Source organism: Paramisgurnus dabryanus, chromosome 22, assembly GCF_030506205.2.
Source record: "Paramisgurnus dabryanus chromosome 22, PD_genome_1.1, whole genome shotgun sequence".
Lineage (NCBI taxonomy): Eukaryota > Metazoa > Chordata > Actinopteri > Cypriniformes > Cobitidae > Paramisgurnus > Paramisgurnus dabryanus.
This window is the reverse complement of record NC_133358.1, coordinates 30,427,186-30,440,590: the sequence shown is the minus strand read 5'-3', so window position 1 is coordinate 30,440,590 and position 13,405 is coordinate 30,427,186. Positions and strand designations below refer to the sequence as shown.

General features: G+C 40.8%; 1 protein-coding gene across 1 annotated transcript; it reads left to right on the top strand.

Annotated features, from left to right (window-relative positions):
• Window positions 1-4,531: 4,531 nt before the first annotated feature.
• On the top strand, window positions 4,532-6,595 carry nog2 (noggin 2). Its single transcript, XM_065258864.2, has one exon. It carries the CDS (start codon window positions 5,743-5,745, stop codon window positions 6,382-6,384), a length of 642 nt encoding a protein of 213 aa, XP_065114936.1. The 5' UTR covers window positions 4,532-5,742; the 3' UTR covers window positions 6,385-6,595.
• Window positions 6,596-13,405: the final 6,810 nt, after the last annotated feature.

Sequence of the window (13,405 nt, the reverse complement as noted above, 5' to 3'; positions counted from 1 at the left end):
ACTTCTCACATTCTGTCTTTATTAATATCATGATTAATGCCTGGCAGGAATTTCTCCATGTTCAATGCACATTAGGGTCTACAGTCTATCGCTGTTAATATAATGGTGGAGAATATGGGCAAGTGCACTTGCATGAATTATTTAGTCTAAAGATTTAAGATTTAAGTTGTGAAGTCCCAACATGATTGAAGATGATTTACTTTTCTAGGTATATCACTTCCAGTTATGTTACCGATTTCTGTGGATGGAGTTTGATTTATGTCGACAATTTATAGCAGGTAGACTTGCAAATGTTGAGGAGTTTCTTGAAGGAAGTTGGAAAATTGGACCAAAGAAATTCACTGTTAAAAATGTCTGTAGAAATTCCTGGCTTAACTTTGAACAAACTGTTACCAGTACATTTAAATCTGCGGCAAGTTACTGGCAAACTGCTGCATAACTACAGCAATTTCTTATAGTGAAATTACAGAATGATTTAATTTAAACACCCTGAATGTTTACTTATATTGATGTGGCTAAGTTCACGTTTGTTTTATTTTTATGCTAAAGAATGATTCAGGATGATTTTCTATGATCACTGACATACAGATGCTACCTATGTTTAGCTTATCTGAAGACTTTGTTATGAGACTAGCGTGTTTGAATTGTGTACCGGTTCTGCGCAGTTTCATTCAAGTACGTAGAGAGTTCAAGTGTCTGTGTGTGTGTTAAATGTTTATCCACAGCTCTACGTTTATGTTTCTTTTGATTAGATCACCAGTGTGAGTCAATATTCAGCACATCTCTGTACACACACTGTCATGTTCTGCGATCTTTTACTGCACTGCAACATTTCACAGTATGTGTTCAACACGACTGGAATCTCCTCTCTGTTACAGGAGCGCACACAGATCTCTTGAGTTAAACACACACACACACACACATACAGTATAAATGTGAAAGCACAAACGATCTTGTCTTGTGTTAGTGGGCAGTTCAATAAGCTGCAGTGTGTATATTATAAAGCCCTGTTTACACCTGACCTGGTCTTCAGATGGATTTTGGTTGATTGGATCACAAGAGGACATGAAAGACACATTCCCATTTACGGCTGGTATTTTAGAGCTTGTCCACACAGAGAAGCGTTTTGCTGTATACAGACAAATTTTGTATTGAATCGGCGTTTCATCCAGACGGATCCGGCGTTTGGGGAGCCTGAATCAGCAATTTTTAAATCGGGTCTCAGAGTGGATAAATCTGTAACCGGCACCCTTGTAACCGGGTGTGTTCAGCCAGTCCGTATATTTGTGCCCTTTTCTCACACAGATTACAGAAAATACACTGAAAAATGTGTACGTTTGTTTTTGAAGAAACTATGTGCGTGCATTTATTTGATCTGATCATGAACTTGTGTATGATGAACCTGGCAATCGATCTCATTTTCAGCACGGATAGTGAGGAGCTCCCTCATCTCTGCATTATTTCATTTTCTTGTTGTGAATGTTGATCTGTATTTAAAGGTGCCAAAGAATGCATTGAAATAACCTGTTGAATTGTTCTCTGAGCAATTGATTAAATGAGCTTAAGCAACTTTCACAAGCTCGCAAAATGAAACAAAAATGAAAGGTTTTTTTTGTTTTATCAGTGATAGCATAAAGACCATGCTGGGTTTATGCTAGTCAGGATTGATGTTTAAATATTGTGCTCAGTACATCACATTAGATCAATAGGCGGAGAGTAGTTTACACATTCAACCACATGAGCGTCTACACCACTAAACCATCCAGTCAAATGTGTTTTCGACTACCTCGAACATTTTACACCCCTCTTACATCTGTATTTAGCGTCATACAATTGTGATCCGATCGACCAAAACGCATCTTCATACCAGGTGTAAACAGCTCCTAACGTGCAGTTTGCAGCCTGAGAAACTTACACTTAATAATACAAAACTCCTCTTCATACAAAAGATATTAAAGAGTCATTTAGAAGCACTCATTTAGAAAAATTTCACATCTTTAAAATAAAGCGAGAAGAGTTTACATTTAAAACACAACGGCCATGAATTCCAGCAATATTTAGTGGTTATTTGGAATGTGGAATGTGATGTCGTCATCCCCCACATTGGGAATGACCTCTCTTCCTCTCCCCCCTCTTCTTCTCAGTGGGATGTTTTCTTGCATTCATTTTAATTTTAGGCATCATGAATGAGGCTAATCAGGCAGGAATGTGAAGTCACACACACACAAACTCTGACCGCATCCCAATTAAACCAGGCCGAGATCATTATTAATCTGCTGTCCTGCCCCCCCTCTTCCTCTCTTTTCTTCTGCTGGCCTCTCCTCCCCTTTCTGTGCGACACGTTAGGCCTGAATAGACGGTTAAAGTTGTGTAGTGCCTCTGAATTGTGCATTAGTTGTGTGTTAAGATTCACACACACACACACACATACACACACACACATTGAGTGGAAGGCGTATCATGCTGTGCCACTCAAAGACCTCACAGTCCCCGCTGTCAATCAAACACAGAGCGCCCTCCGCTTCGCCCATATGCCGAACGTACGGTATGACATCACCCCACGGCACAAACCCGGCCAATATTCCTTATCTACGTTCCCAAAAACTCAATTATCCGTCCCAAACATGAGTTTATTTTCTAGGCCTAGCATTGAAAATTACCGCGTAAACACGCGCCGCTGGTCTCCTAGGCTGTCGCCAGAGAAATTCGTCAGTTTGATGCTGTTTACAAAACTGGCAGTGCGACGCTTCAGACAGAATAAAGAGGAAATCTTCAAACAGGCGGCGCTAAATGAGCCCAGATTTCTCACCGCTCCAACATCTGCTTTTATTTAGAGCTGCTGTTTAACCAGAGAGAGAAAGAGAGACAGAGGAAAATATCAGACGGAGAGAAAGATGAGATATTTATAATCGGTTTAATTCAAATAATACATTTTTCTCAAGGCCGCAGGTTATAACAGCACGATTATAAGCATGACAAGATTTTTATTTGGACATGCATCATTAGTAAAAAAGTATATTAAGTCCTCATTGTGGCAAATAATTTTCAGAGAATCAAGTTATGTGTTCACAGTATGTAGTGGTGCACGAGTGAAAAAAGTGACGTTACGCTATATAACAGCACTTGTTAGACAATCCTCAATTAATGTAATATCATGTCTGTGTTATTAAGCGCTCCTATTTAGTATTTGCTGTATACTGGAACTGAATCACCATTATCATAATTGTATCAGGATCTTCATATGTGTAAAGTCCAGCGGATGTCTGGATATCCGTGGAAAACGCTGTCAGTCTCAGGATAGATGGATGCTGCTTATGCGGTTGGGACACATGCTCGCTATTACTGTTACAGCATGACATACTGTGAGAATAACACCTCAAGCTATGAAAAAATGTTCACATTTGTGCCTGAAAATATAATACTGTTGAATAATTATAAATATTTAAAAGTACATCATCCATATTTTTTTAATATTTGTTTCAGACTACAAAGGGAGGTGATGAAAGTATTAGTCATGGGTTTCAGCGCGGTCGCGTCATCGCCCTCTAGCGGTCAAAATGCAAAATGCAGGCTGACAGCAGCAGCTGAACCACAGAACCGCAGGCAGACAGTCTGCCACCGACCCGCAGACTGCTGGGGCCCCGGGGCCCCGCTTACATGCCTCAAACTCCTCATGTCATGAAGCTCACAGGAGGATATCCCCCTTCTATCCACAGCAGAGCCTCTGAAAATAACACTTTCTGGTAACCGAACAATTTTATAAATATATTCATAAACAGGCTCATATTACATAATATATGCAATTAAATATATGGACGTGGCATTAAAGTTGCTAGAAAGTGCCCACCTGTTCACCGGATGATGTTTGACTTACTTTCCTCTCAGCTGTCAATCATTTTCTATAGCTATGCGTGATTTAGCATTTTTCCTATTTCTTCCCGTCATTTGGGCGTCAGGCCTCACATTGAGTTGTGCCGCTGTGAGAAGTGACTCGTCTTTCTATGTGGCCCGTTTAAACACTTAATTGCGCCCGTTAATTTGGTGACCCGAGAGTTCATGCGTGTTGGTTCCTGCCAGTGGCAAGAGCAAAGGTCGAACCCGAATCCACAAACCTCCACGCAAACCAGAGGCGCTTTAATGGCCCAATTATTGGATTCCTAAGCACTTCAACAGCGTGTTATTCTTTTGCTTTGGGAAAAGTGATGTTGCCTGTGTGTGTGTGTGTGGTACTCGTTTCATATTAGATTAATGAAAAATGTGCCCGCCTCATTAATTATAATAATAAAATATTCGTATAAACATCCCAATACGCGTCGTGCACCAATATTGTCGAAAGCCCCTAATGATAGACAGCAATGATTGCAGTGTAATTTTAATGTGGTATGAATAAATTATAAGGTTTCCACTTGAACATTCTTTATGCAAGAGGAATGTAACCCCTCATAATAGGCGGTTAAGTATCGTGGAATGTGCAAGATATGGAAAATCCAAAAATGTGTGTTTTCTAGTTGCTGCTTGTTGTCCTGTAGTAGCCCGTGATGAATCTAGAACTGTTGTGACCGATATTTTCCTTCACTGTGTGTGTGTGTGTAGAGGAGGATGGTGGGGTCTCTCATTGTGTGTGTGTTCTGCTGTCAGTCAGACTGCGGGTTCTTGGTGAGCTGGCTCCGCGCGCACACGCACACACACACTTGGAGCTGTCGGGGGGAGGGAAGGGGAGGGGATATTTAACTTGGGAACGAGAGGAGATCCACTTCAGACACACTCATTCTCCAGTGACTCTTTGCTGTGTCAGTTCCAGCTCAGGACCAGTGGAGGTTTGTACGGGTTTGCACTCTGGGCATTTCTGATGGATATCTGACAGCAGGAATATGAAGATACCGAAGCTGGCCGTAAAGTACTTGCTGCAGATATTTGTGGGAATTTTTCACGTGAAGGTGTAGAAAACATCAGAAGTCATTATTGTGTTACTCGGGACTGTCAAGTTTATGACAAGCTCTAAAAGTTCGGACCAGCGGAGTGCGTGCGCTTTCAGAAAGAAACAAAGCTCTTTTATTTTGGAACTGATAGAGAAAATGTTCTAGGAGTGGAACAAATCCATTTTCTGTTGTGATTGCGAATTAAGTGCTGAAGATCTGTGTGAGCGCGCTCTCTGGAGAGACTGAGCGCCTCTTGTCCCGGTTCAACAGCGCCGGTTCGGCGGGACGGACTGGAGCCTGTGCGCTCAGAGAGAGAGAGAGAGAGAGAGAAAGTGAGCGAGCGAGAGAGAGACGTTCATAAAAGCTGTGCGTAAAAATAACATTGGCTGAGACGCGCTCCATTCCGCGGGCGCGCTGACATTTCAAACGACAGTTTGGGTGCCACCCGGCAACAAAACCCGAGTAGCGTGTAGAGATTGCGCCATCCCATCCGATAGCAGAGGCGTTGCCATGGTGACGCGCCGACAGAACTGGTGAAATTAGTTGTAAAGGAAACCCAAGGCAGATGAGGATAAAGCTCTGCTGTGTCGGATTTGGTGTTTTGAGCGGCAGTTGGCACGGCTCACCTGAGCGTTGCATCATCTGACGGTTCAAGAAGTTTCCAGTAGTATCCCTAAAAAAACTCCCGTCCCATGTCATTCCGGTCCACGCGTTCGTCTATTAAAAGTATCTCGCTCGTGCTGTCGCTTGGACTATTTATGCACGGGTGTTTGCGGACGCAGTGACGGCCAACTCTACTCCATAGACAGACAGAACACGAGTCATGGGCATCTCCCACGCGCTGCTGCTCCTCCTGTGCACGCTCCTGAGCGCGCACGGCACCGCGGCCCAGCCCTACCTGCGCCTGAGACCCTCCCCAAGCGAGCACCTACCAGTACCGGGCCTCAAAGAGGACCCCGACCCGGAGTATGACCCGCGCGAGCAAGACCTCTCGGAAACGACGCTGCGCAAAAAGCTGGGCAGCCACTTTGACCCCAGCTTCATGTCCATCCACCTGCCCACCCAGCTGAACGCGAGCGCGCCGCCGGACGTACCGGGGCCCCGCTCACCGATGCCCGTCGAGCTCAAGAAGCTCGACCTGACGGAGACGCCATACGGGAGGCGCGTCAAGGTGGGCAAGAAGGCGCGCCGGAAGTTCCTGCAGTGGTTATGGACACACACGCACTGTCCGGTGCTGTACACCTGGAAGGACCTGGGCGCGCGCTTCTGGCCGCGCTACATCAAGGAGGGAAACTGCTTCAGCGAGCGCTCGTGCTCCTTTCCCGAGGGCATGTTCTGCAAACCGGTCAAGTCCGTGACAAAGACATTTCTCCGGTGGTACTGTCAGGGCTTCCTACGGCAAAAGTACTGCACGTGGATACCGGTGCAGTATCCCATCATCTCCGAGTGCAAGTGCTCGTGCTGATTGGTGCGTGCGCGCGCGCGTGTGTGTGATTGTGTGTGTGTGTGTGTGTGTGTGTGTGTGTGCGAGTGTCCATGGACTGGACGCACGCGGACTGAGAGAATATATGAATTATGAATTATTGCACTGTTTACCCACGGACAGGGATGTGGCGCAACATAGCAAATCTATTTTTTTATATATAGCTTTTTAATTCGAATATCAAACATATGTACATATTTAAGTGGAAAAAAGAAGAAGAATGCAGCTATTTTTGTTAAAGGAACAGGACCATATTCTCACGAGGAGCACTTCAGACGAAAGGTGCTTTATGAAACTATTGCAATTATGAATATGGAAAAGATAAAACTTCTCCAAGAAGTTGATTTTCCTCACTCGAACTGTTGTGATGACAGAAAAACTGATACACCACAATGATGCCTAGAGGTTTTGTACAAATATTAATATCATTAATTAATGATTTATCAATTAATTAATGGTTAAGATTTTTAAAGGCTGAGGACAAAAATATACATGTGAACTTAGCTTTTTTGAAAACCATATAGTATTTTAGTAAAAAATGTGTAAGTTTTATTTATTGTTTTAACGGTTGTGAGTATAGATAAAAAGAAGATAATAGAATATACCAGAAATTTTACTTGAAAAGTTCTAAAAAATGATTTTAAGAGAATAATAATAATAAAAATAATAAACATGTCCGTGTTATTGTCATGGTTTTAGCAATAATAAATCTGTTAAATCTGAACCGTCTGTGAAAGGGGCCTTTGGATCTTGGCATCCAATAATATACGATTTATTGATTTGGGAAATCATGCTTGCAGTCATGTGGCTATCTGGATTTTTTGTCTTGAGAATAATGCATGTAAAAAATGTATTCATGATGCTGACTAACATGCTAAACACAAGCAGGGATGAAGATCTGATCTCAACATGCAACAAACTTGTGAGTGTAAAACTGACAACTTGATGTTTCACAAAGCTGGAGGGGATCTATGGTTACATGGTTTACTTTTGCTTTTACCCTACAGACTGGTGGCACAGGGCGAGTGGAGCGTCTGTGGGTGTCGTGGCGTGTCATTGAGGGTTTTGAAACGTCTGATTTACGCTTTCGACACGCCGCGCCCGCCAGTGCGGAGCTGTTGTTCATTGTGCGTTAAAGCGCGCCGATGTTAACACAACGCTAAAATATGATGCAGTCGTTTTCAAACACTGTCATTGGTGAAATAGAGCAGGGAGAGAGAGAGCCAGCAGCTCCTGGCGAACTACTGCTGGAAAGGGAAAAGAAAAAAAGAGCGAGCTCCTCAAAAAACAAGGGAGAGAGACAGAAATCTGAGCCCGATTCGCGTCCAAAAGTCTCGGCGTGAGAAACAAAGAGCGCAGTCCTTTACAATGACTGTGAAGCGATGCTGACGGCACCAGACTGTTAATTAGTCCGCAAACATTATGTCTGAGAGTTAAAGAGATATGAGACTCATAAAAACAGCTTCACACGCACACGCTGTCCAAACCGCGGCGGTTCTCCGAGTGCCAAAGACGCGCGCGCACGGACGCACACGCAATGAATCACGCCTCCTAAATTGCTGTCATTTCAGCCTTAAGCACACCACTGTTACGCACAGTGAAAGTTGCTCTGTGCGCGCGCTCGCGCCCGCGTTATTGGTTCAGTTATTGTGACAGATACACTGGCGGAGCTGTGTGTTTGGCGCAGGGTGGGGGCAGTTGTCAGCTCTTACTTGATGTCTAGGGCTTTTTGGAGGACGCTGCGTGTGTGCGCGCGAGTGCGTGCGTGTGTGTGACGCGCCGGCGCCACTCGGCCGCGCACTCTGGCGAGCGCAGAATAGATTGAACAGTAACCCCTTCAGTCTGTGTGTGTTTGAAAGCCAATCCCCGACAAACTGGCCCTCAAAACACACAGCCGTCAGACTGTCGGAGCACTCCAGCCTTCTGCGCGCGTGTGTGTGTGGGAAGGAGGGGGGCGGTGGATTCATCATTAAAAATATGACCGAAGCTGCAGGAATCAGTGGGGTCTTTGAGACCCAAGCTAAACACAATGTTTTCTGTCTTTGGCAGAGGCCAAAAAAACAGACACAAAATGTACTGAACGCGCACCAGGAGCGTGAGACCGAGCGCTCTGGATGTTGAAAACAAAAGCAGTACACTCATCACAAAACATTACAGGTCTGTGCAAGGATGTGTCCAAGTATTTAATACAAAAAACACATATTGACGGACCACCACCGTGTTAGCCCTGATATAGTAAATGAGAAATATAAATATATATACGTCTATATAAATTTGGTTACATGTTTTAGAGTAGGGAGGTAAGGTTGGGATGTGTGGGAAATAAATCGCGCCATTGGTCTTGTGAGTCATAGTCACACTGTTTTGTGCCATGGGGACCACCAACAGTTGCCTTAAAGTCACGGTGTGTGTGTGCGCGCGCGCGCGTGCGCGCGCTTAGGCAACATTCCAAACCAGAATCCTGAGAAGTCCGCTGCAGTTTGATGGATGCCTTTGAGTTCAGTGAACTTGCATGTTTAAGAGAGATTATATTATTCTTCATTTACTCTCATTTAACCAGAGCGTGTCATTACAGCCTGTATCTTGTGCTTCATATAGCCTACATACCGAAATATGGTATTAGATTACAAAATTATCAGTTTCATTTATTAAAAGTTATTAAACTTTAAATAAAACACTTAAATACTTAAAACAAAACATCAAATATTGTAACATTTTAACATTACTGACATTTAAACAGTGCAATGTCAACCTGTGGTTACTCAAGGAAAACCACCTTGACAAATTGAAATCTAATGAAGTGGCATTCAGAGATTCATAGGTGTAACTTAAGTGTCCAAATACTTCTGGGTGCCACCAGGTGTTACAGTTTCATATGCAGCGAAATTATTTACAATATTGACAGAACATTTAGATGTGAAGTTTAATGAAATAATTAAGACAAAGCATATAGAAAAAATGTACACATTTGGTTATAATATGAGGGTTGATTTGTCACCCCAGGACACTGTGAGACTCTTCTTCATCATAAGTGATTAAAAACAACAGTCATGCACATGGGTTCATTATAGTTTGACTGAGGAACAAGCACACTTGTCTTGTGTGGATCCACTAACAATAGCTGATGTCCAGGGAAGAATTTTAGACCTAAAAGGAAACTTTCCACAGGAAGTCCATCAGATGGGCTATTTCAGGAACACAGCACAGATGTTTGAGGTGGTCTGCGAGAGTTTGTGGATCTAAGGCGAACATTACTGTTACTGTTGTTTATAGCGATTTTAATGAACCCCAAAATCAAAGTTTACACTTTGGTCTCCCACACCGTTTCTTATACTACAGCAGCTAAATAGCAATACACTAAGACAACTCAGAACCTTAGCAACCACCCACAGGCCTCATGGCAATGATTACATTTGTACCCTCTTGAAATTCTGGATTGTTTCAACCATGGTTGGGTCAAATGTGGCCATTTAGTTTAATCTAACCCATGTTAGTACTGTTGTACAAACAGTCCCTCTACGCACTTTGTAGGAAACGTCACTTCCCAGAATTCTGTGCGGCCTTGGTTTCCATGGCAACCAGAGGATGTTGTTCAATGGTAATATTTCTGTTGTGAACAATTTAGCTGATGCTGTTGCCAGCTCTTCTGGTTTACTGTTTGTATTAGTGGCTGTTCATGTTATTTTTCTTGTTGTTTTATTCATTTCATATATATTTTATGCAGGCTAATTTCACATTTTGTGGTTTTATGAAGAAAGCATTTGAAAAGCTTTACTGCCCCCTACTGACCGATTGGCCGCATTGTGAGAACGGGGCTTGTTGTCACACTCATTCCTTCAGCGAAATTTTGGTGGTAGGTGCATTTTTGTATGTTAGTTATAGGTACATACTCGCCTGCAATTCATGGCTACACTTTTACAAGTATTGCCTGAGCAAAAGATTTGAACAAAATGTGTGACATAAAAAATCCAACTGAGAACTCAATTTAACCCTTGAGATATACATATATATATATATATATATATATATATATATATATATATATATATATATATATATATAGATATATAGATATAGATATATAGATATATATATATATATATAGCTTTTCTTTAGAAAATAAAATTTAAAGGAACTTTTGTTATACTTTAACCTTGTGAGCACCTTTAATAGCATAAAATAATAAACTTCAGGAGAAGTGAACACTTTATTGTAATTGATGTCATATGCTGCAGGATCTTCAGGTGCTTAAAAACATTAATATGAATAGTATAATAAGAATTATGAAAAACATTTATATGAAGCTTTTGTGTCATCTCGAGAAATGTTAGCCAACTTTTATCTAACTATTAATCATTTTAATAATAGTATATTAAACAGAGACTTATAATAATCATTAATAATCAATTAATTTACCTAATTCACAAATTAATGAACACCAGAAAAAGTGATGCTTAAGCAGATTTTTACAAAAAATATTCATTCATTTTAATGCCTCACAAATTAATAAAGAAATAAATGATCAAGTTTAACTTTACTTAATTTATTAACTCATTTTAAAGTTGCAACTTTATTAAAATTCAAAATGAAAGTATACAAATAATAAGGGCTGTTAAAAGATCATTTGTGATTAATCAAATACAACTTTTGCATAATATATTTGTGTGTATACTGTGTGTAATTATTATGTAAGGGAGAGCGGAGCACAAAGGGATGCTTTTTGGCTTTGGCCCTATTATTCAAAAATATTTAGATTAATATGTTTTTTACATAATCAACACAAACATCTCTGCTACAAATGAACACTTAAAAGTATGTTTGTTGGACCTACCGTTATCATACAAGTACACTGAAAGTTACAGGAGTGCCAACGTTACAACTTACCCCATAGGTGGGGTTCATTGTAACATACAGAGTGTTTGTTGTATCACCTGCTAGAAAATTTAGTTTAAACACAAATAATAAAAAAATGGTGTATATAAAGATGGATATTGTTTCTATATCTGCCTATAATAGAAAGATATTCACACATTCATCCATCCATGATCCTTCATCTAAACATCCTTGTAATAAGCAGCAATGCATAGAAATAGATTATTTTGAAAGGGCTGCACAATTAAGACAAAAATCGTGTGAGTTTTCCCCCTGATATTGTATTTAAAGTAATATTAATATTAATAGTAATTAATATTTACATTGTTTTCATTTCATTTTCATTGTATAGCCTACCTGAGGCTTAATTGTAACACTGTGTGACAACTAACCCCGCTGTTAGTTTAACATGTTTTCAATCCCAGCTTTTAGTTACTAGGAGTTACTGACATGTTTCAAAATAGTGTTGTTTTAGGTAACAAGACAGTGATTAAAATAATATAAGGTTGGATTTGGTGACTTAGCCTACACACCCAACCCAGAAATTGAAAAAAAACATAACATGAAGAAATTTACTTCCAAAACACATTTGTTTTATATATAAATATTTTGACAGCCCTATAAATAAAATACAATCACTCTTTGTAAGTTGCATTGAGTCAGTAGAGTGCATAAATGATTCATTTCTCCCATTATTTTAGAGTCATAAACAAAACAGTCAAATTGTTAACAGTTAAACTATAATTAAATGAACAAATATATTCACAATATATTATACACGTATTGACCACTTTCGCCAAACTGACTCATTCTCCATCTGAAAATGCAAGTACGCACAACAGCCAGTAGGTGTCAGAAGCGTCACACATTTCACTCCATAGGCAGACAGACAGCAGGGCAGCTTGGTTTCTTCACACACACTCAGAAGATGATACAAACAGATGTGTCCTGAAAGTTTTGTGTGCATGTGTGAAGTGTCTGTGGTAAAACTGTTGGGACATGAGGATCATTTTGCCCGTCTCTTCAGATCCTTTCATTGCCCAGTGACACCCTCATCGGGGTAAAACCGGTAGAGTAAACCTCTAGTGAATGGTGCCATAAATACCACAGGAATGCTGAGCAGCTTACACAGCACTGAGAAACACACACACATGCACGCACGGGTACTATTCATTGAAAAATTGCTTTATTTCACGCCACATTATGAAAAAGACTTGAAAATTGCTTCAGCCACATGCTTCGTCCTAAATCTTTTGAGTCTGATTCACACCAGCAGTACCAGTCACCCTAAACAGTAGAAACCTGTTAGCCGTGCAGTGCACATAAAAAACCTTCAGCCCCTTTAGATGTCAGTTTATTGTGTTACAGAGGAAAGTGTGATGTATTTCACTGGGAATTTTCACTCTGGGCAGTATGAAGAGCTGTACAGCACTATGGTAAAAGAAGAAGGGTTAGCAGATGAAATAGAAAATAAAGTAATTCAATGTGAAGAACTTAATTGCACAGACGCTGAGCTGAACCGAGTTTTGTCTGAACCTCTGGGACTTGAATAATATTCTGGTTTGAAGCCACTTCAGTGTGGTTGTGCCGAAATGTTTTTGGTTTACTGTTGTGTTGAAAGGCGAATCATCCTTCAGTTCCCAGTTTTCCTTCATGATTTTTCTCCATTCAGCTCTAATCATTTTTCCTTCAGTGTTTATGAGTTTTCCAGTGTCTGGTGCTGAGAAACATCAACATAAGATTGAAGCTTCCACTGTAGAAAACGCTTATGTTAGTCCTCTGAGATTTGTGCTATCAGTTCAATTAAATCTTTAAAGATCTTTGTGTTTTGCTGCTCTTTTATTCAAGTCAGATTTATGAATTATTATTTAAACAGTTGTCTAAAGCAATGCCTCTTTATCATTCCAGCTATGTCCTTCACACTGGATCAGAAACACGGCTCTGGAAAATGTGCAGTTTTTGGCAGATTCACAACGGTTCCACATGCACTCATCTTTGTAATGATCTGCTTTACCGTGCTTTTAGGTGTTTTCAGTGCTTTGGAAAATGTCTTGCTCTCACTGGTATTTTTTTAACATGCTGTCCTGGATCTTTTCTAAGGTCTTTGTGTTTTCTGGAGATGTTTTGTGTC

Excerpts from the sequence above, each read along its gene's own strand:
- nog2 (XM_065258864.2), top strand. The coding sequence starts at position 5,743 with ATGGGCATCTCCCACGCGCTGCTGCTCCTCCTGTGCACGCTCCTGAGC.